Source organism: Echiichthys vipera (genome assembly GCF_963691815.1).
Source record: "Echiichthys vipera genome assembly, chromosome: 12".
Lineage (NCBI taxonomy): Eukaryota > Metazoa > Chordata > Actinopteri > Perciformes > Trachinidae > Echiichthys > Echiichthys vipera.
This window is the reverse complement of record NC_139837.1, coordinates 24,123,942-24,147,634: the sequence shown is the minus strand read 5'-3', so window position 1 is coordinate 24,147,634 and position 23,693 is coordinate 24,123,942. Positions and strand designations below refer to the sequence as shown.

The 23,693-nt window shown below is 41.7% G+C and overlaps 1 protein-coding gene across 1 annotated transcript in view; it reads left to right on the top strand.

The window, feature by feature from the left end:
• The window catches only part of syne2b (spectrin repeat containing, nuclear envelope 2b), a 164,918-nt gene that overhangs the window by 104,362 nt on the left and 36,863 nt on the right, over window positions 1-23,693 (top strand). The window contains exons 82-110 of the mRNA XM_083924627.1: window positions 372-572; window positions 856-978; window positions 2,866-2,966; window positions 3,702-3,813; window positions 4,009-4,143; window positions 5,744-5,902; window positions 6,132-6,326; window positions 6,617-6,721; window positions 7,575-7,694; window positions 8,198-8,398; window positions 8,500-8,673; window positions 9,364-9,495; window positions 10,182-10,375; window positions 10,731-10,869; window positions 11,255-11,500; window positions 13,665-13,817; window positions 14,078-14,254; window positions 14,378-14,533; window positions 15,743-15,859; window positions 16,253-16,423; window positions 16,578-16,708; window positions 16,801-17,005; window positions 17,271-17,453; window positions 17,731-17,838; window positions 18,541-18,695; window positions 19,350-19,497; window positions 19,582-19,676; window positions 19,772-20,003; window positions 21,146-21,340. Coding sequence (XP_083780753.1) covers window positions 372-572; window positions 856-978; window positions 2,866-2,966; window positions 3,702-3,813; window positions 4,009-4,143; window positions 5,744-5,902; window positions 6,132-6,326; window positions 6,617-6,721; window positions 7,575-7,694; window positions 8,198-8,398; window positions 8,500-8,673; window positions 9,364-9,495; window positions 10,182-10,375; window positions 10,731-10,869; window positions 11,255-11,500; window positions 13,665-13,817; window positions 14,078-14,254; window positions 14,378-14,533; window positions 15,743-15,859; window positions 16,253-16,423; window positions 16,578-16,708; window positions 16,801-17,005; window positions 17,271-17,453; window positions 17,731-17,838; window positions 18,541-18,695; window positions 19,350-19,497; window positions 19,582-19,676; window positions 19,772-20,003; window positions 21,146-21,340 — 4,563 coding nt within the window. The remainder of the gene's footprint in view (window positions 1-371; window positions 573-855; window positions 979-2,865; window positions 2,967-3,701; window positions 3,814-4,008; window positions 4,144-5,743; window positions 5,903-6,131; window positions 6,327-6,616; window positions 6,722-7,574; window positions 7,695-8,197; window positions 8,399-8,499; window positions 8,674-9,363; window positions 9,496-10,181; window positions 10,376-10,730; window positions 10,870-11,254; window positions 11,501-13,664; window positions 13,818-14,077; window positions 14,255-14,377; window positions 14,534-15,742; window positions 15,860-16,252; window positions 16,424-16,577; window positions 16,709-16,800; window positions 17,006-17,270; window positions 17,454-17,730; window positions 17,839-18,540; window positions 18,696-19,349; window positions 19,498-19,581; window positions 19,677-19,771; window positions 20,004-21,145; window positions 21,341-23,693) is intronic.

Below are 23,693 nucleotides of genomic sequence, written 5' to 3'. Positions count from 1 at the left end.
GCTTCATTATCGTTTTCTTCATTCAGAAGCTTTGGCAGGTCTTTCCTTTCCTGCTGACCCACAGAGTGTAACTAGGGCCTCCATTAAAGTTTCAGAGGTTAGACACATCCCGTAGTCACATGTCACATTTGAATGAAGCTTTGTGGGGAAACAAACAGCAGCTGATGAGATCTAGTCTCCCATTCACACATTTACTAAAGAGGCTTGTTCATTCAGGACCCACATCTGAACCTTACCCATGAACCTTTGTGCTGCAGCAATCACACCTGACCCCTGATCTGTCCACACACTGGAGATATTTGAACCTTGATGTCACACAGACAGACATCCGGAGAAAAGAAATAAAATAAAGTTCTCATGTTATTGTGTAGGAGATGCTCCTGGAGATCGAGCAGAGGGTTTCTGGCCTGTCGGCGCCCGGCCAGGCAGCTGAGCAGCAGCAGGCTGAAGCGGCGGAGCTGCTCTCCTCCAAACTGGAGCTCCTGAAGGTCAACCTGTTCTCCTTCCAGCAGCTGCTCCAGGACAGACAGGGAGAGGAGAGAGTCATCGGCCACAGAGACACACAGGAGCAGGTACAATCTGTGTGACTACATATGAATTCAAACAGTAAATTATACTTGTAACAAGTCATAAAATGCAGCTTAAAATTAAAAACATCTTGTCTTAATAACACTTAAGACAGTTTGGAATATATCTGTTTTTAATTTTTTTGTAGTGGACATAGGGATAATCATTTCCACAAAATGTACACAACAGTACAGTTCAAATCACTCTGAAGAAATGTGATATATTGTGCATTCTTTTAACATTTAGCTTTTTGCTCCCTGTGTCTCTTCTTCACCTGTTTCTCCTCAGGAGTCAGTGCCTCAGTCGGAGCGTCCCCTGCAGGCTCGGTTGCAGCACAGCAGCAGTGTTCAGGAGATCTTCTCCTCACCGAGAAACAAGCTGCTCCGACAGAGCAGCCTGCAGAAGCAGAAGGTACTGGACTCTCCTGACTGTTGGTGAATGGTTCATTTAGAAGGATCACCAGTACTTTATGAGTGTAAACTTAAATGTAGTACTGTCCCCTCTTAGTCTCTGGGTCAACTAATAGGTTATTTTGGTCTTAGTCAACTTAGATTTCTTGAGTCCTTTGTCATTTTTTTAAATGCTTTTTTGATGCTGAATGACTTTCAAGAAATTTGTGAGCACATCTCTGGTAAACACAATATTTAAAGCGGTGATTCTTTACAGATGTGTAAATAAAATCAACTATTATGATCAACTAATCAATTGGTTGACTAAGAATCTCCTTAATCAAGGACAGCGAGGAAAGCATTAGAGTCAATGTAACAAATCTGAAGTTTAACCTGTTGTTTTAAGAAACCAAGTTGATAAACTATAATAGGTTTACAGTGCCTGTAGAAAGTCATGATTCCCTTTTGAAATAGTCACTTTTTTTGTTTTACAGCCTGAAATAATAATACAAACTAGAATAGCAGGGTTGAAAAAAGTGATGAGTCCCCAGATGTAATACTTTGTTGAGGCAGCTTTTGCTTTATTTACAGCATCAGTCTGTTTGGATCTGTCTCTACGGGCTTTGTGCACCTAGACTGGGAAATATGTCCCCATAGTCTGTGGTGAGCGGCCCAGTCTGTGGTGAGCGGTGATGGACTCGCTCTTCAAGGCCATTCACAGATGTTCTGTAGGATTCAGGTCAGGGCTCTGACTGGGCCACTCTAGAACATTCACCTTCCTGTCCTTTAGTCACTGTGTTTTTTTTATGGAGGTGTGTTTTGGGTCATTGTCATGCTGGAAGGTGAACCACCTGCCCATTTTCTAGTGTCTAACAGAGGGCAGCAGGTTTACTCAAGAATGTGGGTGTACTTGGCAGCATCCACTTTCCCTTCAATCCTGACCAACTGCCCAGTCCCTGCTGAAAAGAAACAAGCCCACAACATAATGCTGCCACCACCAGGCGTCACTGTAGGGATGGTGTGTTTTTGGTGGTGTGCTGTGTTTGGTTCTGCCAAACATAGCGCTTGGAGTTCAGCCCAAAAAGTTCAGTTTTGGTCTCATCTGACCATATAACCTTTTGACACATGGCATCAGAATATTCAATGTTTTTTACAAGACTCAGTGTGACATTTTTTCAGAAGAGGCTTCTTTCTTGCCACCCTGCCATACATGTAGAACTTGTGAAATTGTTGACACATGCACAGATCGACCAACCTTTGCCATTTAGACTTGGAACTCCTTCAAGGTCACCATGGGCCTCTTGGTAGCTTCCCTGATCAATCTTTTCCTGGCTCGTTATTCCAGTTTGGAGGGGCAGCCCAATCTAGGCAAGGTCTGGGTGGATCCATATGCCTTCCACTCCTGGACAACACTCTGGACGGTCCTCAGAGGGAGAGTTAAAGCCTTTGAAATCTTTTTCTATCCTTCTCCTAACTTGTGCCTATCCACCACTATATCCTGGAGCTCTTTTAAAAGCATCTTTCCAACCACTTTATTACTTGTGTTACCGTGAATTACTAGGAGAGGAATCCTCAAGAACAGCTGATTTTATTCTGAAGTAACACCACAGTTGATGTCAGGTCGAGGCCGATTCACTTGGTGTGTGATCTGGAAGGTGATGGTTATACTTGATAATGTTTATAATGGTTATTCTAAAGAAACGTATCTTGTTTCTAACCCTGCTATTCTAGTTTTTCATTATTTTAAATTCATTTTCAGAAATTTAGAAAAAATCATTTCAGGCTTTATAACAAAATAAGTGACTATTTCAAAACGGTATCATGACTTTCTATAGGCACCGTATAAGCGCCATGTTGTGATGTACTAGAGCACATTTCACTGTCCGTGTTGTTTCTGTTTGTGGTGCAGGAGTTAGAGCAGGAGCTGAGTGAACAGAGAGGACTGACTCAGGCCATCTCAAGGCAGGGCAGCAGAGCTCGACTCCACAGCCAGGAACCAGAGGAGCACAGGTAACACACTGCACCAGTATATCATGATATACACTGTAGTCTGAAAGAGACATTACGCAGTGTGTTTTATTAGTGTCTTCTTTACTAACTGGTTTATAATCTACACACAATAATGCTTTTTTGTTAATAAGTCATTTTGTGCTTCTATTGAAGTCCTTTAAGTTCTCCTTCAAAATTCAAATGGATCAACTTGCGTGTCCGTGTCTGTAACACAACAGGACAGAACGAGGCTGCAGTAGAATTTAAGATGGTGTAGGCAATTTTCTGGAAAAGGCAACATTTTCTCTCCATCTCTGAAACGCTTTGCTGATATCAAAACAGATTTTATTGTATTTATTGTCAGACTCTTTTTTCGACTCTTTTTGAGAAATTCACCTTCCTTTTATAGGGTTGTTTTGCAGCACAGGAAGTTTTTGCAGATGCTGGAACTTTTTCTGCAGGATTTTCACCGTTGAATCAGGGTTGCAGAAGTTTAGTTTTTGAATTACAATATGCTGACAGGTTTTTATGGAATTTTTGCTCAGTGTTACCAAAAAAAACCTGCGGATTTCAAATTATTTATTTTGTAAGTTCTGAGATTGTTTGATGTGATTTCTCCAATCAGTGCAATTTGATTTTAGATTAATTTGCCAATTTTGAGAAATAGACAAATAAAATTTCAAACAAATAAAGGAAGAAAGACAGAGAGAGAGAGTGAAATGGAGTGTGAATTTTCAGCCTCTTCTCTCCCTGCAGGGCACCTCCTGCTGAGGCTGATGTGGACGAGGACTCTGTTCAAAAGAAGTGGGATCACCTTCACAGCCGGCTGCTGGCTCTGGAGGAGAGCTGGCTGCTTCCCCCCTCTGAGGTAAGACCTTCATCTTGAAAGCTGAACTGCTTGATTAACACTTTTCAAATAGAAAAAGAGGTGTTCTGGCCGCGCTTGATTATCACCTTCTTTGAGCAGAAGGCACTTTGTTGTGTCTTTGGTGTTATGGGGACTCCTGCTGGGCTTGATAAGAGACATGTGGGACTTCTGATGTGTCCCTCTCTCTCTCTGAAGGTGACAGACTCATCTCTGAGGCGCAGTGATGGAACAGCAGGACTTGTGATTGGAACACAAACCCTAAAAGAGCTCCGAACCCACATGAGTCATCTGAGAGAGCTGGGGCTCACAGCAACAGAGCCTCTGAAGCAGGTACGGGCTCGTTATTACAGAGTACGTATGATGGGACGTGACCACTGGACAGTGCTGTGACCTTGTGTTGTGTTCACCAACCTCCTTATTGGAAATCTCCTGGTGAAAGCCATCCATTCTGTGAAAGCCCTAGGTCTCTGGCTTGTGGTTGTACAGTTTCATTAGGCTGTGATTATCCTAAAGGACACAACAGCTCATTGAGACATTAAAATGTCTCCTATGGAGACTTACGTCATCACACATGAAGACAACTGGGCTCATTGAATCCACAAGAGTCTCATCTTTACAATCAGACCCAATTTTTGACCTTCAACATTCTTTTTGGACCCCAGTATGCAACAATATTACAATACTCGAGCCCGAGGTCAAGGGACCTCTTTTAAAATGACCGTTTTTCCCTCAACAATACAACTCATATTTGCAGACAGTGTTGGAAGGATTACTTATTCCCCTACAGATTACTGATTACATGTCCTAAAATGTAATCAGTAATGTATTCCCTTGGATTACTCAAGTAAAGTCATGTATTCTGAATACTTTTGAATTTACTTTTAGCTTACTTCAAAACGGTCTAGTTGAACTTGTTTATCTGGGACACTTATTTTATCTTATTCCTGTTTTCAGAGAAAAAGTTCTGCAAATACACAAAACACAATTGTGGTTAGTTTTGTCCTGCAACTGATACTATTTAAAGAAATATGGAACCAAGAGTCAACAGTCTTCAATTTCTTTTACCTTTTATTTATTTCCACACCTCAGTAATTAGGGAACAGGGACAGTTGTAACGCATACCAGGGATGGTTGTAACATGTCTAAAATAAACTTAATGAATCACTTAAATACTCCAAATGAAAAATAGAATATCACATATGTCACATTATTATGACCATTAGTGTCTTTTCTTTTTTCAAATAATTATCTTTTATTCACACTACATGATAAAAGCTTAGGTAAGTTACATAGTTATAATGCAATACTTTTTTCAATGGGTGGAACATACATCATCAGTTGTTAAAAATATCTTTTCATCATGGGCGTGAGGTGGACATCTTCAACAATAAACATAAAAGAGAAGAACCTTCTCCCCAACAAGGAGATGAAACACAGCAATCTGTCTGTTTTTCTCTTTCTGGTATTTGCCATCCTGCAGTCAAACACATCACAGGTGACAGCGGTGTATTTTCCACCAATACACCAATTTAAACTTTAACTATAACGGAATACAGTTACTCCTATATTTTTAAATACGTAATGCGATTATATGTAATCCGTTACTCCCCAACCCTGTTTGCAGATCAGATCTGAAAGCACTTTCAAGCCCTAAAGTGAGATGGAAAGGAAAGTTGGATTCCTCTGCATGTTGTTTTTGCCCTCGCTCACCACAGGACACACATATTGACATCCCACTTTAGAAAAAGAAGAGCAGGAAACAAGAAAGATGAAAGACGGCCAATGAGTAATGCCAAACTGTTTCTGCTGATTCACAATCAGATCTTACACAGAATGCATCATGACAGCAGTCAGAAAACATCATCCCTGCACAGTATGAAGCTCATCTTCTGTCAGTGTCTGATAATTTGACTCACTTGTCTGACCCCAGGCGTCCCCTGTGGACGGCTCCCATCAGACTCTGGATGAGAGTTTGTTTCATGTGCTGTACGGAGCGTCCCTGTCCCTGTCCTCCATCTGCAACCTGCTGCACTCACCTGCTGGGACGACACATGAAGATGACACCCAGCGGAAGCGGCTGCAGCTGCAGGTGGGACTCACAACAAACACTCCTCAGCGTTTCGTTATTATTCATTCACTCCACTGATTTGGTCCAGACTGAAATATCTTAGTGGCACAAAAGCTTGGTCAGACATCCATGGTTCCCAGAGGATGACTCTCACTGATCTTTTCTCTCTTTTGACAAAAAACACACACTTGCATAAAATCAAAACGATCCTCTACACTCATGCTTAATGATTATTATGCAAACTTTTCAGAGTCTATCTGCAGAGCTGGCTACCTTTGGCGGCGAGCTGGCCTCACAAGGGTTGAAGGTCAGCTGCATCCTGGGCTCAGAGTGCGGTCAGCGGTGTGTCGACGATCTGTGTCGATTGCTTCCTGTGGTCCTGGCGGCTCTGAGCAGCAGAGAGAAGCAGCTCAAGAACCTGCAGGAGGAGATGGCAAAGCAGCAGGTTGGACGTCATAACTGACTTGTAAAAACAAGAACCCGCTGATAAACCCTGGAATATTTAAATAATTACATATTTAAGCTAATTTTTATCTTGACTGTATTTATGATCTGTGTGAGTCGTCCTACCGTCTTTTGTCCCTGCATCATTCCTAAGTAACATCTTATCTAACATATTTATATTTATTCTTGTAAATGCAAATTAAAATAACATGTTCCTGTTTATTGACCATTAAACCCTTGTTGTTTGCATGAAACAGTTTAAAGAAGCAGTGTCGTGTGTTTAACCGACAGATACAACTAAATGAGTTGCATGCAGCCTTCACTTCTAACCAGGCGACGGATCTCCAGATAATTCATGAATGCACTGGAACCCCAGGCTTTAACAAACAACTACAGGTACTGTTTCCATGCAGATGTTTCACTTAACAAGATCCTCATCATGTGAGTAAGTCAACAAAGACGAAAGACCTGTATAACTCACCTGTGAGAAAAATGCCTTTAAAGTTGTTTTGGTGTCCAGCTAAATTAATTGTAGGCAAAATATTAGAAATTAAATTATTTGTGTACATCAAAATCTTGAGCCAAAACATGAACTTTGACCCTTATTTCAGAAGTTTAAGTACCTTTAGTCTCTTGAGACCATCCTGATCTCTGAGCTATTTTACTCTCAGATCAGTCCAGTAACGTGCGGCGGAGAATATTTGGAGAAGTTGAGAGCAGCCATGGCGCAAGCCGCTTACTAACACTTTTTTCTCCTGGATCCTTCTGTTGAATATGAAATATCCTTTACAGACATGTTGTTTACTTTCTGAGCTTTGCCCCGGCGCTGTTGGTATGTCATACGCTTCATTGATCTGATTGGTTGATTCGGCCCGTATGTTGGTGATAGACTGATGGTTTATCCAATCAGCAACTGACCTTCCCAAAAGATCTCCAAACCAGAGCAGACAGGTTTAAGCACCTGTGCATTGTCTGCAGAATCATAAAATGAGTCATGCCAGAAGGCATTTAAGGGACATTCCGATATTTTTCAACCCTATATCGTCATTTAGTTCTGTCTAAGTGAGTAATGGACTCTTTATTTGAATGTGTCCAGTACTGAGTGGAGCGCTGCAGCCTGGCCGTTGTGAACTGGGCTGCAATGTAATCAAATAGGGCACCTGTACACTGACAATATACAGCACACCAGTAAAAGTATTAGTTTCTGCCACTGACAGGCTCAGGTTTGTTTGTTTTATTTATTTTTCAGGCTGTGGTTCAGATGCAGGAGTCTCTGCAGCAGCAGGTGGAACAGGTGAGCTCCCTGCTGGAGGAGGCTGACCCACAAAACCTGCCTGCCTCTTTCATCCAGCAGGCCACACAGCTGCAGGTATGATAACTGCTATACATCATATCTGCTCAGATGTTTAGAGATGTAGCTGACATTGGGGAAGCTTATTCCCTAAATTCAATACTGAATACCAATTTACCAATACTAAATACTAACCGTACAGACAGACTTTCAACCAGTTTTAACAGGCTTGAATAAGGTTCTTTTAATTACTTACAAGGCACTTTCAGAGCTTTTATCCCTTTGACCCTGCTCGTACTTTGAGATCCTCGGGTAGAGGCCGTCTGTCTATTCCAGTCTTTGAAGACGAAAAGTTCTTTTGAGCAACTTTTGAGATAAGAGCTACAGGAGAAATGCGAAAGACTGAGTCAGTGTCATCCTTCAGAGCTAAGCTCAAAACCTACTCACGCCCAAAAAGTATACCGCTTTTTTGGATAAGTGCTATATAAAGAAAGATTATTATTACTATTATTAAGTAAGTGATAATTCAGTTGCCACAAACATGTATAAATCTTGAAAGTGTGTGTCCCTTGTGTGTGCAGGGTGAGCTGCACAGGTCTCTGGGTGGTGTTCGCTCCCACTGTGAGCAGCTGAGGAACAGCGTGGAGCTGCAGCAGCAGTACGGGCGGCTGGTCCACTGCCTGCAGGAGCTGCTCACTCTGGGCTCTGAACGCCTCATGCAGCAGCCTGAGACAGAGCTCCGCAGCAGAGCTGAGCTCCAGCAACAGCTCAGCAGTCACACGGTCCGTCTATGGGATGCAGAAATCACAGTACAGTTCCCTATCCAAAAAATAAAAACTTGAAAATATTATCTTTAATATTGTGTGCCCTTTTCTGTTATCAGAAGTTCTTCCAGTTCGTGGGCCATCATTTTAGGATCCTGCAGTACCTGACCCAGAGAGTCCCAGAGAGCGCCCTCCAGAGATGGGAGGGTGTGGTGATGGTTCTGCAGGAGGAGGTGGCCCGACTGCAGCAGCGTGGACTTGAGAAAGGGATCAGGATGCGGGAGACGCTACAGGTAGAGCTTGGAATGAATATTATTTAATTTGAGGAGTATGTGAAAGATGAAATTAAGAGCGTGTGGCTCTTACTTTTGTGAAAGTAACATTTGAAACTAGAAGGTTTCTGAAGCCAAAACCCAACTAAACGGCAAAAGCAACTAAATATCTGTGTTTTGTCTTTTACAATCAGCATCAGCATCAAAATATGACGCACAGCTGGACAGGCTAATTTTCGCCCCTTTACAGGCACAGAAATGGATGCATGAATGCATTACAATACAGTACTCATTCTCCAAAAGTTAAAATTTTCAGTTCAGAGCCTCAAAATCTGAGGCCATGGCTCTCAGCAGGAAACCGGTGGATTGCTTACTCCAGGTAGGATATGATTCCTTACCCCAAGTGAAGGAGTTCAAGTACCACGGGATCTTGTTCACGAGTGAGGGGACGATGGAGCGTGAGTTTGGCCGGAGAATTGTAGCAGCGGGGGTGGTATTGCAGTCGCTTTACCCTACCGTTGTAAGGGGCCCCTTAAGAGTACTCTGCATGCGGATCAAAAACTATGCGCAGGTTCATAACGGATTAAAGGGTCTAAATAATCAAGAAAAACAAGCTGAGAGGTGAGGTGAGGTGATCATAGCTCTTCGTTCTGCAAAAGCCAAGAAAAAAATAATAATCACAGAATCGATCTCTTCTGTCATCTGTCTCAGATGTGGTCCCAGTGGGAAGAGGACAGCGCCTGGTCAGACTCCCTGCTGAGAGCCACTGAGACTCTATTTCCCAAGATGCAGGAGGGAGGTGATTCTGATGAGCAGATATCAGAAAAACTCTCTGTCTACCAGGTAACTTTTTTATTAATACATGTGTTCTTTCAGGGGATAATTGTGATTGACCAGCAAGCAGCCGACCAGAGGACAGAGTGATTTTGTGATGTTCCATTCTGCTCATTTGGAGACTATTTGGGGCGCGCTCTCCATGCAGTACTTTGTGCATTGCACTCAAAACCTAATTGGCTCAATGAAATACAACAGAATGGGTTGTTTTCTGTCGGGGCACATGATGTTCCTCGGCTTTGATGTGAGTTATTAGCCGAGTGGAGAGTTAATTTTGGTTCATATTCTCTGTTGCTCTGCTGTGGGATTGGAAATGGGTCTGATATTCCCCTGAAATGGACTATAGTAGGAGCTGCAGCTCGCCCAGTGGTCGATAAAGTGTGTAAGTAGGGAAAGAGGTAAAGAAGGGAGTAACGCCCGGGATCGAAAAGTGATCCCATGGCGGTTTGTGCCCATCATGAAAGCGGCGTATACTGCTCCTCCGAGTGGAAATGACTTTACTGTCCGATAGTAGCCTTTAAAACATGGGGGCATTGAGGGATGGAGACATCACAGCCAGGCCAGCTGTTACCCCCCAGTTTGCAGTCTTTTTGCTAAGCTAAGCTAATCTTTCCTGGCTCTTGCTGTGTACTAAACACACAGTCACGAAGAGAGACTGAGAGTATAAGTGTTTACGAGTGTTGTCTCCGTGACAGGAGCTGCTCGTTGTTCTGGAGGGGAACAAGGCACGGTTCAGTGGGATGCTGGAGGCGGGGCTCTGGCTGCAGGAGGCGGGCTGCCGGGGAGTGAGCGTGTCCAGCAGCGAGCTGGAGGCACGCTGGAGAGAGCTGCGCAAGAAGGTGGAGCACCAACACACCAATGTGGACAGGAACAGGAAGCTGAAGAGCAGGTGAAAGATGAGAAAGAGAGAAAATATGTTCCCACTGCAAAGCTTAGGATAAAGACATTTGTAAAGTATTACATTTTAAGATATGTTTGAAAGGGGTAGATTTGATTTTTTACTTGAATTGAAATGTTGAAATTCTTCCCCATATTATTGACTGGTGGAAATTGTCATTGTTTAATAATGGCATGGTGTTTAATAACGTGCATTACAACCAATAAAAGGCACTTGACAAGAATGTTAATGTTGAATGAATCTATCTATATGGTAAAAAGGAGCTTTAAATAAGAAAATATTCTGTTGAAAACGGTGTTCCGATAGATTTGTTAATCAAAATCTGATATTTTCCTCCAATAAACAGGTTTTCTCGTGACTCTGCTGTTCTGACTGACTGGATGGGCGGGGCCAGACAGCAGATTGACAGATGCAGTCAGCTCTCTGTTGCTGCCGAGGAGGAGACAGATGTTGGACAGAGGCGTGACCAGTACCGCCAGTTTGTGGTGAGCAGCAGTTGGAGAACCAATAGAGCTGCAACTAAAAATTATTTCCTCAATCAGTCGATTAGTTGTTGGTCTATAAAATGTCAGAAAATGGTGAAAAATGTGGATCAGTGTTTCCCAAAGCTCAAGATTACGTCCTCAAATGTCTTGTTTTGTCCACAACTCAACTGTCTTACTGTCATAGAGGAAAAAAGAAAGCCAAAAATATTTACATTTAAGAAACTGGAATCAGAGAATTTTAACTTATAGTATCTTAACTAAATGTAAAGTAAAGTGATTCAAGCATGTTTTGGTGCCATTTTAGGCATATTTTGATGATTATCAGGGTAACATTGTGAATCGCAATTATTTTGAGAACAAAATATAACAAAATCCTTCCTTTTAGGCTTTGACCAAAGAGTTGGAGGGTAAATCTGGACAGAAGGTGGCTGTAATCGGTGCTGGAACCCAGCTGCTCCAGCTGAGGGAAGAAGACAGAGACTCAGACAGAAACCTAGAGGATCAAGAGACTTCAGGATCTGAGACTTCAGACCCAGATCTCTGCTCCATCCACTCCCAGCTCAGACAGACAGAGCTGGACTGGTCCAGTCTGCTAGCTGATGCTCCTGTCGTCCAACAAGCTCTCCATCAGGTGAGGAGAATGAATATACTTTAAAAGAATGGGATGTTTCAGGGGTGTGACTTTAAATTTAGAATAGATGGTGTTTGTTGTTTTATTATTCTATTATTTTGGCCAAACTACTCTAACAAAACTTTTAGTGTTTCAATGTCCAAATGTATTTGCTCCTCCGTGCATGTACAGTTCAGAGCAGTTTGGTAGTTCAAAAACCACGCCGCAGTCCTCCTGTCACCAATTAGTTTCAAACATCCCCACCGTGCAGCACAATGCCATCCTGAGGACTCATCTCACCTTTATTGGTGTGAAACCATTCTTCCCTCCATCTGTCTGTCGCTCTGGATCTCTTCTTTTCTCAATTCTTCTCTCTCTCTCTTCCAATTTTCTTCTTCCATGCTCTTCCCAGCCTCCTCTCCTTTCAGCTCTCTTCCTATCCCTCCTTTCCTTTTCCTCAATCCCCCTCGTCTCCTCTTCCTGCTGTTCTTATTCTTTTCCATTACAATCTTTTCTCCTCCTCGCCAGGGGCACAGATGAGATTTTTGAACTGGGGGGGACCAAGCTGTCAGCAAATGAATTCAACTCAATAAGTTATTTTTGTGTAATTCAGGCTTTAACTAGCGCTCAAGTCGTTACTTTTGTAATAGTCTATTGGCCAATGGTTTGCACAAAAAAACATTGGAGAATTCTTATTTGAAATCATGGATAAACAACAATGAACATTGTTAAACAAAGGCCGACCTGATCAACACTTAGCCATATATGATGAAACTGTTATTTGTCTGAGTGCCAATCACCCACAAAAACTTTCTGATCTAAGAAAAATATGTTTTATTTATACACTTGTGTATAAACTCAAAAGTGTAAACAACAGCATATGTACATAAATAAAAATAAGTATGTAAACTGTAAATGAAATTCACATTTTAAATGATAGAAGTAGTACTATTAGGAATTGCCTATAGTGCAGCCAAACAAATTTACTGTCATGAGGAATTCCCTGCAGGCCAGGAGCATAATGTTATCGTTCTCACAACAGACAGTTGCTTTTTATAATCACATCTATACATAAAATATAAAGAAAACATTAAAGCTATTCACCTACGGCCTAAAAATACTTTTATTTTACATTTAGCCTACTTCAGGTAAGAGCAAATGTAATTTATTAATGTCAGACTAGCTACGCAACATTGCAAAAGGATTAGCTGCCACATCTGGGAGAGTCAACAGGCGTAGGATCCAGCAGGAGAGTCTACTTACATTGTTTTTTTTTGTTTTTGTTTCTTCACCCACTCTGTCATAGTTGACAATGGTCTGATCACTGCAACAACAGGCACAGGCGCAGCTACCAGTTTCTCTTTAGGACCCTGGGAGTGAGAGTCGTTATGGTGTGTTCAGTTTACAGTTCAGTTTCCCAGCCTCCCAAACGTACAACATGTAACTACTGTTTATGTGAGGAGCAGAGAGTGTTAATGTCTGGCTGCTGAGATTAATCCGACTTTCAGAGTTGGAGATCCGACTGCACGAGCACGGGGGTTCTGATTCAAATTCTGACTTGGAGCTTGGAAATTTAAACATTCGTGCAACTTGAACACACCATTAGTCGTAGCACACAAACGCCGGGCTCTCAATGCACGCTGCAGTGTACATTAGTCTAACTAACGGAACTTTAATCTTCCGTTTTACCGGCAATGTACCTCGCCTTATTTAGGGAAAGTGGAACATTTTTTGCCCTCTCAATCCCAAATTTCTCGAGTTTAAGTTCAAAAGCATGTTTGTTCGTTTATGTTTTCCTTCCTTGTTTTAATTTGCATTTTGTTTGTAAATCTGAAATGTATGTTCACATGCTGCAAAAAATAAAATCACAAAGCTAAATCATAAAAAAAAAAATTAAATAAAAAACAGTAGCCCATATGACTTAGGATGTGTGTAGGCTCATGCATAACAAATATCTGATATTTACCTCAGAGCAAGGCCATCTACATCTTAAAACTAAGATAAAATTGTGTAAAACAATCCTGAAGCTTTCTGGCCACCGATAGAGACACGACTGAAACAATAACTTCCAACAGGACAAGCTAAATTTTTTTGGCCTTTTTTGGAAGTAGAAAAAGTTGCTATTTAAAATTACCTGTGAGTAAGTAAGTTTGTAATTCTATACATCCCTTCTCCTCCTCCTCAGCGATGGATGAAGACGTTGACCCAGCAGGGGGCGGTGCTGGAGCTGCAGTTCTGGCTGGGAGCTGCTGAGTCCCAGCTGCATGAGCATCTAAGCAGAACAAACCAAACCTCCTCCACTAACACTCATCTGAGTCAGCTCCTGAAATACTGCAAGGTAGAGAGGGGCTGAAGGATAAAATGTCCTGATTACTCAAGTGTCTTTGGCCGGTGGTAGAAGTTTACTTGCATTTATGATTGACTGTCTCTCTCTCTCTCTCTCTCTCTCTCTCTCTCTCTCTCTCTCTCTCTCTCTCTCTCTCTCTCTCTCTCTCTCTCTCTCTCTCTCCCTCCCTCTCTCTCCCTCTCTCCCTCTCTCCCTCTCTCTCTCTCTCTCTCTCTCTCTCTCTCTCTCTCCCTCCATGACATTGTTCTAAGGAGTGTCAGATTGAGATGTCGGCCCATCAGGCCACACTGGACTTTGTGAGCCAGCCGTTACACACATGCAGTACTGAGGAGGGCCAGAGGATGCGCTATGAACACAACACGTTTGCAGAGGAGCAGGGTCGTCTCAACCATCAGTGGCTCAGTTTGCAGGAAACTCTCAACACTCAGGTTATGAAACAAACATCAAACTGTGACCAAACAATATAAAACATATATAATCATAATTTTTGGCCAAAGTCTGTCTGACCTGCTGTTGTTGTTGTTGTTGTTATTATTGTTTGTGGTGTTCAGATCGAGGAGGTGGAGCAGGAGCTGAGGAGCAGAGTGGAGCTGGAGGCCCGACTGCAACAGATCAACAGCTGGATCACACATCAGAACCTCTGGATGGACTCAGCTCAGACACCCAGCAGCCAGACGGATCTGCTGAGGAACATCAACGCCTGCCAGGTTGAGGTCACATCTGGACCAACAGTCACAACACCTGAGGGGTGTACTACAAAGCTGGCTGAAAATACCCAGGGTTGGATAACCGGGAACGACAAATATGGAACTCACAATCAGAGTTAAACGGTACCACAACGTTAATTTGCCAAGCCAGGGTTTTTGCTTTAGTTTCAATGTCTTCTCATAAAAAGGACATGTATCGAGTTTACCCTTTGGATAGATCAAGGAACACATATTTCACTCAAGAAGTGCAGATCATTATAATGAGCAGTATTAACTAAGCAGTTTAAGAGTACGATAACAGCAAGGGGGAACACAGTTGCACATAATGAGGCTAAGGAGGCATGCTGGAAAAAAAAAATTGCAGATCGTTTAAATCTGTAAGTGAAAAGATTCTGCATATTGTCTAAAAATAACTTTGCCAAATACAGAATTGATCACAATTAATCCCAATAGAGTGATGGTAATTTAAAAATGCAAAAATGTCCAACCTGCTTCTTTTTATATTTCAGGGAATGCAAAGGTGTAATACACGACACTGGACTCCATAATAATTTCATTACCTTTGGTTAATACGTTTTCCATGTGACATAAGAATTGGATTTAAAAAAAATACACATCAACGCACAGGGGACGAACCCCGCACACAGAATTACAAAACTGATACGCTGCCTCCACTCTATCAACTGTCTCACAGAGCTGGGGGTTTTCTTTGATCTCAAACACTTTAAAATCCTTCTTTGACAGTTTGAGTGGACAAAAAAGCTCTGAAACTTTACAAACATATTGTGCAATGAGTTGATTGAGCTACAACCCTGCGAAAAACAAAGCACACCGTATTTGTGCTCAGATTTTCAGCCTCACCAGCTGGATGAAACTATGTACCCGTGACAAAGAATCGCAGAATTCTCTGATGAGAACCTGTGTCTCTCATAAAGAAAGTCTAGGAAGCTGCTCCTAGCTTTAAAGAGTCGATCTACATGAATGTCTACGTCATGTAAACCTCCTCCCGACCAGGTTTGGTTGAAAGCATCAGTTACCATGGTGAAACAGCAATGCTAAAACAGAGTGACTTTCGTGTCACAGCTGACCCAAGCTTTAAGCACAACATACCTTGCTGACCCACTAAGCCAGCTTCGTAGTGCACCCCACCGGACCAAATTAGCTTAACGATATATGTTTTTTCATCTCCTTTTTTTGTCTATATGTCAGGATCTTGAGAAGAAGATCAGGCAGAAGTCTGCAGCTCTTCAGGAGTTGAGAGATAGACGCGATGCTGGAGGAGAGACAGATAAATCCCTCCAGGCCTGTGCAGCTCTCACACAACAGGTAAATGACACAGACATAAATGTAGAAATGAAATGATGTAAAAGAAACAATTGGTGGGTCTGACTGATTTTTCTAGTTGTAAGATTGTTATGTTGTCCTGTTACAGAAACATCCTTTACTGAAGGATTAAAGAATGTAATGCAAACTAGGAAAGGTTTTTAATTTATTATAGTGCAATATACAGCTCTTATTCTAGCACAAATGACACTGGATTTATTCATTGTATTATTATGTTTGAACCTGTATTGATGACTGTGGAGGCTTGCACTTCTAATTTTGTTGTATTCTACACAATGACAGTAAAGGCTTCCAATTCTGTTATCTTCTAAACCTTGTTGTTTGGTATTTGTCTTTTTTTCATGTTATTGGATCACGCTGTGTGTTCTTGAACAGCATGACTCAGTAAAACAGAGGCTGGTTCAGGCCAAGCAGCTGTGGGATCGTGTGCAGAAGCGACTGAATCAGATGATGCTGAAAACAACGAGAACATCTCAGACTCTGGATTATCACAGCAGCCCTCAGATCTCTCTGCAGGCACACAGAGATCTCCTTGAAAAGCTGCAGGTAGGATTGGTGGACGGATACACATGCCGAAAATTGGCTCCATGAAAGGCATGCAAAAATGTTCTATTGTGCAGAAAGAACATGATTCATACTCAGAACTTGTTTTGGTTATTGTACCTGTGATGACTGATTGGTGTTTGTGTGTCTTAAGCAGCTTCTTCGTGAGACAGAAGCTTCAGATGCAGAGTGGAACGAACTCAATCAAACCGCCTCCGCCCTCAGAGACATCATAAGTCCTGCTGCTGCTGTACTCGTCATGCAGCAGCTGGACAGACAGAGAGACAGGTGAAACAGACTGCACGCAGCAGACACACATTAAAACACACACAAACAATGAAGTGACTTCTCAGTAAATTAATCAATCCATCATCCTCCAGTTGGACCGTAGTGTCCAAAGCGTTGGACCAGCAGCTCCAAAAGAGTCGGGGCGTCCTGCAGGTCTGGGAGGTCTACGCCCGGCGGGCTGGATCATTCTCCCAGCGGCTGCAAACACTGCAGGGTGACGTCAGGTCAGCATTGAGCGAAGCGCCTGGAGACGATTGCACTGTCGAGCAGGTAGCTGTCAGGATACACAATGTTCAGGTGAGAAAAAGGAACAAATATCAGGATAATCATCCGGTTTTTTTTACTTAACTTTCCTTCTCCAACAGCACCAATGTCACATTTCCATCTTACGATTACGATTAATCCGTCTCACACTTACTGTCATAAAATAATACCTGAATACTTCTTTCTTAATATTATAATGAAGCATTTATTTAGTTGTCACGAGTAAGCAAACACAACATTTGGTTTTCATTTAAAATGTCTTCACTGAAACCCCCCTCCTTGTCTGTCCCTGCTCCAGAGTCTCCTGGAGAAGACACATGCTCTGCAGTCTGACCTGGAGGGGGTGCTGGAGGCATCCAAGGACTTAATTGGCCACCTGGAACCTTTAGCTGCCAGTCTGGTCCAATCAGAGAGCCGCTCATTGTCTCGTGGTGTTCAGCAGCTCAGCCATACTGAGACGAGGAAGCTGGGTCAGCTGCAGGTACAACTTCATGAATGAATCCCTGCGCTCCAGCACCCATACTACAATAATATACATATACCAGATAAAGATTTCATTTTTCCAAATACAGAGTGTCTCAAAAACAGTATGCCTAAAATATCAGGATGTCCTATTGCAGTAAGGGCAGCTGCAGTTTATACTAAAAGTAAAAAGAAAAAGTATGAGCTCTGGAACTCAGCCAATCTATTTATGTCCTTGGTGACCTATAAATTAAGACACAGATGGCTGTGTGTCCTATGTCCATGTTTGTGTGTAGGAGGAGCTTGAGCGGCTGCAGGAGTTTGGAAACGTCCAGGAGTCACTGGAGGGAAATCTGGAGCTTTGGCAGGAGCGTCTGCAGGATGTGGCTGGGGCAGCAGACCAGGTGAGACAGCATGAGTGGAGTTTATGAATGACTGTAGTGCTGCTGATTCTTCTTCATTTTAATCTGCTGAGCAAGAGACTTTTATTTTTAAATAAAAGATTTCAATCTCAAATTGACTTGTTCTCATCACAGCTTGAAATAATGACACTCAGCTGACAGAACTTTTAAGATTAGATTTTTCCATATTTACTTCTATTTAATATGACCAATTATTACCTTCTAATGGCATCGTATTGTGATGAACTCACATATACCGTGATACATAGTTACGTCGTCTCAAATGTTACATTCATTTTGCACTAAAGTTGTCAACAAAATGCAAAAATACTTTTCATTCGTTAAGTCTTTAATTCACACGGGAGTATACAAAAGTAGGCTTTACCATGTGGTTATTTCATATAGACTATTTATTTATTGAATTACCAGAAAACATGCTGTATATCATTAGGGAGATATGAACTGACCTATATCAGGATGGAAGATCTGTCCATCACAGCACTATTTAGTGTTTACTAACAGACTAATAGAAGGACACTTTAGATCAGTAATAAGGGGTTGGTACTACAGAACAATGAATGAAGAAATTAAAAAATAGACAAACTGTGGACAGAATAACCCAGGACGTGTGTGTAGCTGTGATGTCATGCGTGCAGTAGACTGTGGTGATCCCTTGTGATCTAAGATGCCACCATATGTTTCCAGTCTGGCCTCCTAGAGCTGAGTGGTCTGTCTGCTGACCTGGATGTGCTGAACGAGCAGAGCCGCAGCCTGACGCTGGGTGACGCTGCAGCACGCCGCCTGCAACGCCTCAACCATTGCTGGGCCGACGTCTCTGCAAGAGCTGAGGAGGCCTGCAGGTCAGACCGGTGATCTGTGCATGAACACATGAACCTAGGGACTAAGGAGAGCGTTACATGAAAAGAAATGATTATACAGGAATTTCCAAGCCTTTTTATACAATAAATACCAGAAAGTGCTGTTAAGGGGAGACACTCCAGGTGAATGGGGTTACGTTTTTATCCCATAGATATCACCATTAAACTTCCCCAGTTGATTAACGACATTAGGACAAATCATTTTTGTTTTCTGAAATGTTGTGTTTAATATGCAAGACATTATAGAATTTTCTATTTATTTAACATTAACAGTTACATTAAGACAAGCTAAGTTTTTTAATGAAGAATACATGAAGACATATCGACCATAAAGTGCTGCATTACAAATCCAACCGAATACCTGAAATTAAGTGTTTGATGCTCAAAATTTTCCCCAATGTTGAAAAGAAATCTGCACCTTTTCTCTCGGATCCTACATCCTGCTAAAAAGAAAATACAGAAGCAGTAGTTGTGAAACAAATCACAAAAAAACAAGATCGAGTTGATACTTAAATTTGTACAAAATTAAACATTTAAGGCCAGTTTTTATCCCAGAAGCCATCTAAGTTAAATTTTGTGGTTTAAGAAACAGTTAATTGACAGAAAATAAAGTGCGAGTGTTTTCTTTTGTCGCAGTGAGCTACAGACGGAGGCACTGAGGCAGCAGAGCTTCGAGCAGAAGTGTGAGAGCTGGATGTCCTTCCTCCAGAGGATGGAGGACAGCCTGGCTGTAGACGTGGCCGGCTCTTACATCGGCCTCAGACAGCAGCTCTGTACACACAAGGTATGGTGCATGATTAAAAGACACACACCACAAAAACACTACAGACACTCAGAGACGTGATCCTGATCTCTGCTGCTGTTTCAGAGGTTTCAGGCAGAGTTCTTCACTGGTCACCAGATCCTTCATTCAGTTGTCACTGAGGCTCTTCATCTGCTGCAGAAAGGAGAGATGGAGGACAGGTGAGAAGACCCAACAGTACACTAGGCGAGGCAAACACAGGCGGGGGGAGGTTAAAGCAACAGAATTTTTTGAGCTGTGTCACTCGTGTATCCAGGAGTGACTTCATCCTGAAGCTAGCCCAGCTCAGGGAGCACTGGCAGGGGGCAGTGCAGCGGGCGGACCAACGGCGCTCCCTCGTGGAGGGGCTGGTGAAGCACTGGCACCTGTACAGCCGCAGCCTGAGGAAGCTGCAGAGGTTCCTGTCGGAGACGCAGACCCTCCTTCCCCCCGCCGGCCCCGCCCACTGCAGCCTGCAGCAGCTGCGACGCTCCCTCCAGGACCTCCAGGTGAGACACGGCCAGAGCAACATGACCACATCAAGACAGTGAGGGCTGAAGACTTCCCTTTAATATTTAACTAAAGTAAAATACAAAAAAAAAAATCAACAGACAAAAAAAAAAAAAAAAAATCAGAGTTGTACTCACAGAAAGTGCAGTGCTTGACTAAAGATTACTTTTCACCCCAGGTCAAAATGTAGCATATTTAAGTGCATTAGAAATATAATTTACGCATACAAAAGTTAAGTATACTTGTACTTTTTGTGCTTAACTCAACACATACTTCTAGGAGTGTACTTCAACATAGATGCCATTGAGTTCAACTTTTATGTGCTAAAAGAAAATGCCAATTCTGCAAAACTTAATGTGGTATTTCTAAATTGTACAAATACCTATGGTTGTAGTCTTTTGTAATACACAAGTGTATTTGAGTAAACTTAGTAGTAGTATTCAAGGACTACTTAAGTATACTTGAAGGTGACAAAAAAGAACAAAGTGTGCTTTGTACATTCTTTAAAAAGTATACTTTTTTTTCAAAAGTGACCTCTGACCCTATTTTTAAAAACCACTTTGTGCACCTTTTCAGACCTTAACAAACCCACAAACAATCAAACAGTCTTTATTTACATTGTCAGGACTGTAAAAGACTACTGCAGAGAGTTGGTGCTCTATGGAATGGTTGTTAATTCGGATTACCAGGGGTTCAATTGGGATTATATCAGAGAAATGAACATTATGTTATTAAACCTGTGAGATTTTTTAAACCGATTTTTCTCAGGACCCTCCCATCCACCTATCACACTCTGACTGACAATTGCACTGACGTCACTTCTTCTTCTTTTCTGTTTTATGGCGGGTGGTAACAGCTGCCTGAGTGCTCATTAGAGAAAAAGAAAGGACTGCTGCTGATTACATTTACATCAAAAGACAGACAAAAGAGACGAGGAAGACAGTTTCAATTTGGATTCTTTGATTACCATGAAATGAAGAGACAAGATTAAAATTGACTGTGAATGAAGATTCAATAAACAGATAGCTGCTCCTAAATCAAAGGGACCAACACGCCCTTCACTGAGAAGATCACAGGACAGCTCGTTGGCTAACCTTCTGTCTTCTAAAATCATCTTTAACTGTCTCTCTGTCCTCCTCAGCACACAGAGCTGTTGTTCCAAAGGTATCAGTGCAGTTTCATCCACACTCTGGAAGTTGGACGGCAGCTCTTCTCCATGGGGGACGATGAGACCCAGACTCAGCTGCAGACGGATCTGGGAACCCTGCAAGAGGAGTGGGACAACCTCCACAGCCTGCTGGGCCGGAGGATGGAGCTGACTGAGGCTATCGTCAAGGTACTCAAGTCGCTCCAGGTCACGTTCTTATATCTCACTGTGGTTTATCAGCAGAGGAAGTGATGCTTTCAGGGACATCTTGTATGTCACTGCACTGGGTCTTTACTCGGTTTTAACTGACCTTATTTGGATCAGGTCTGGACTCAAACAACAAGGTCCTGGTCTTGGACTGGACCTGGAATCGATCCATTTTATGGTCTGTTGTCAAGGAAAAAGGGGTGCATCTAGTGCTGCATTAAATGTCAAACTTTAATTTCTCTCTTCACAAATGTGAAGTTTTTCTTTTTTTATTTGCTTTATGTACAGAAGCTCTGAGAGGCAAGTGAGAAAAACAACCTAATTTTGGTGATCCATTTTCTAATTCTGATCATAACTGTTTTAAGAACATTTGAAAAAAAAAAAAGGGTTTTGTCAGGACCATTTTTCAAAGTTACTTTTTTTTATATCTGAAAACAAGTGCTTTTTTTCCCCTGTTTCTGGCTGTAGAGTGGAGCTCTGCTGCCCTGCCTGGAGATGGAATTGTTTTATCCGGATAAGTGTTTGTTGTTGTAATACTCATTTCGGCCAGCAGAGGCTAAAGTGCACCACTTCCCCAAGTTCTAGCACAGATTAAAATACATTTCTAGCCAAAACAGAGGCATGACCATAATGTTACACAACTTGCTAACACAGAATATACAGTATGTGCCTTGTGTTTAGAGCGCATGGAAATGAAAACTCACCTGGAAGAAAAAATGCTTTTACTCCTATTTAGAACAGAACATGGGGGAACGGTGCACTTGAGCCTCTTGTGGCAAAAATTAACCTGCCAAAATTGATTTTGTAAGCTGTTGTCACAGATTAAAAATGAAGGAACAGGAGAGATCAGTCTTCGAAAAATGGATCACAGAATTTTTTTTCTCTCACTTGCCTCTCAGGGCTTTAAGGGCTGGATTTAATATTTTGGTTGGATAATATATTATAATATATATATTATATATACTTTTAAGTCTTCTGGCAGTTTTAATTGGCCTTTGACCCAATTGTTTGTATAAAATATCAGTATCAGCAAGTATAGAGCAGACAATCTGGTCTATAATAAAAGAGCTATCTCTTAACAACAGATTTTTCTGAAATCTGCTTTATATCCGGGCTATCATCAGGCGCTTTATAAGCCAAGACAAGGAAGGGCAAGGCATGTTTATTTGTATTGCACATTTCAAAAACAAGGTAATACAAAGTGCTTTGCATGAAACAAACACATTGGAAAGAAACACACAGTCCATCATTCCATTCACTATTCACACTCATGGGCAATTTAGAGTCACAATTAACCTAACACGTCTTTGGACTGTGGGAGGAAGCCGGAGAACCCGGAAAAAACCCACGCAGACAGGGGTAGAACAAGCAAACTCCACACAGAAGGGCCAGAGCCGAGATTCAAACCAAGAACCCTCTTGCTGTGAGGGGAAAGTGCTAATCACCACACCGATGTCTTGTGTATGCAGGATAAGCAGTTAATAAAAATATTTACTTACTGAAAGTTACTGCAAAAAGAAAAGTCTTCAGACTTGATTTAAAAGAACAAAAAGTTGCAGCAGACCTGCAGTTTTCTGGACGTTTTTTCCTTATATGTGGAACATAAAAGGTTTTTGACATAGAAACGTGATCCTGTTACAGATCTCCTCAAATATCACCTCTATGTGTTAATGCTGTGATTTTCTTTTTTATTGATGGATGACTCTTTGGTGTTGAAGGCTCTATTGCATGAAACCAAACCAGTGACCTAGTCATTTATACTGAAGGCTCAGATTCCTCTGGATGTACAGAATCAATGCAGCTGTAGAAACATTATCTGTTTGGTCACAGAGTTTGGCTGCTCTGTTGGTCTTCTGAGACGGTTACATCATCATCCTTTTCTCTGATTCAATTCTATCAGACATTTATTAGAATTTAAGGGATTATTTAGCAAAATCGTCCAATGTATATTCTAAATATTCTATTTAAATATATTTCCATGACTTAAGATGGAGTGTGATTGATCCCATCTGAGCTCTTTTTTCTTAAGTATCATAATTGGTTTTAGCTTTCAGGAAGACACACAAGAAAACATAGGAAACCCCAACAAGAACATAAGAAAGAAAATGCTAAATATATGTTTAAATATAATAATATTGTGAAAACATCGAACTATATGTTAGCAAATATTATGATAATAAAATATACCACTCCTCATGTATGATCCTTTTTAAGGATTTTAGTCCAGATAAATATAATCCCATCTGATTTCTGTCGAAATATGACAGGTATTCTAGCTTACATATATTTAAATAATTTACATCAGATTGATATTGTTTGTGTGTGTGTGTGTGTG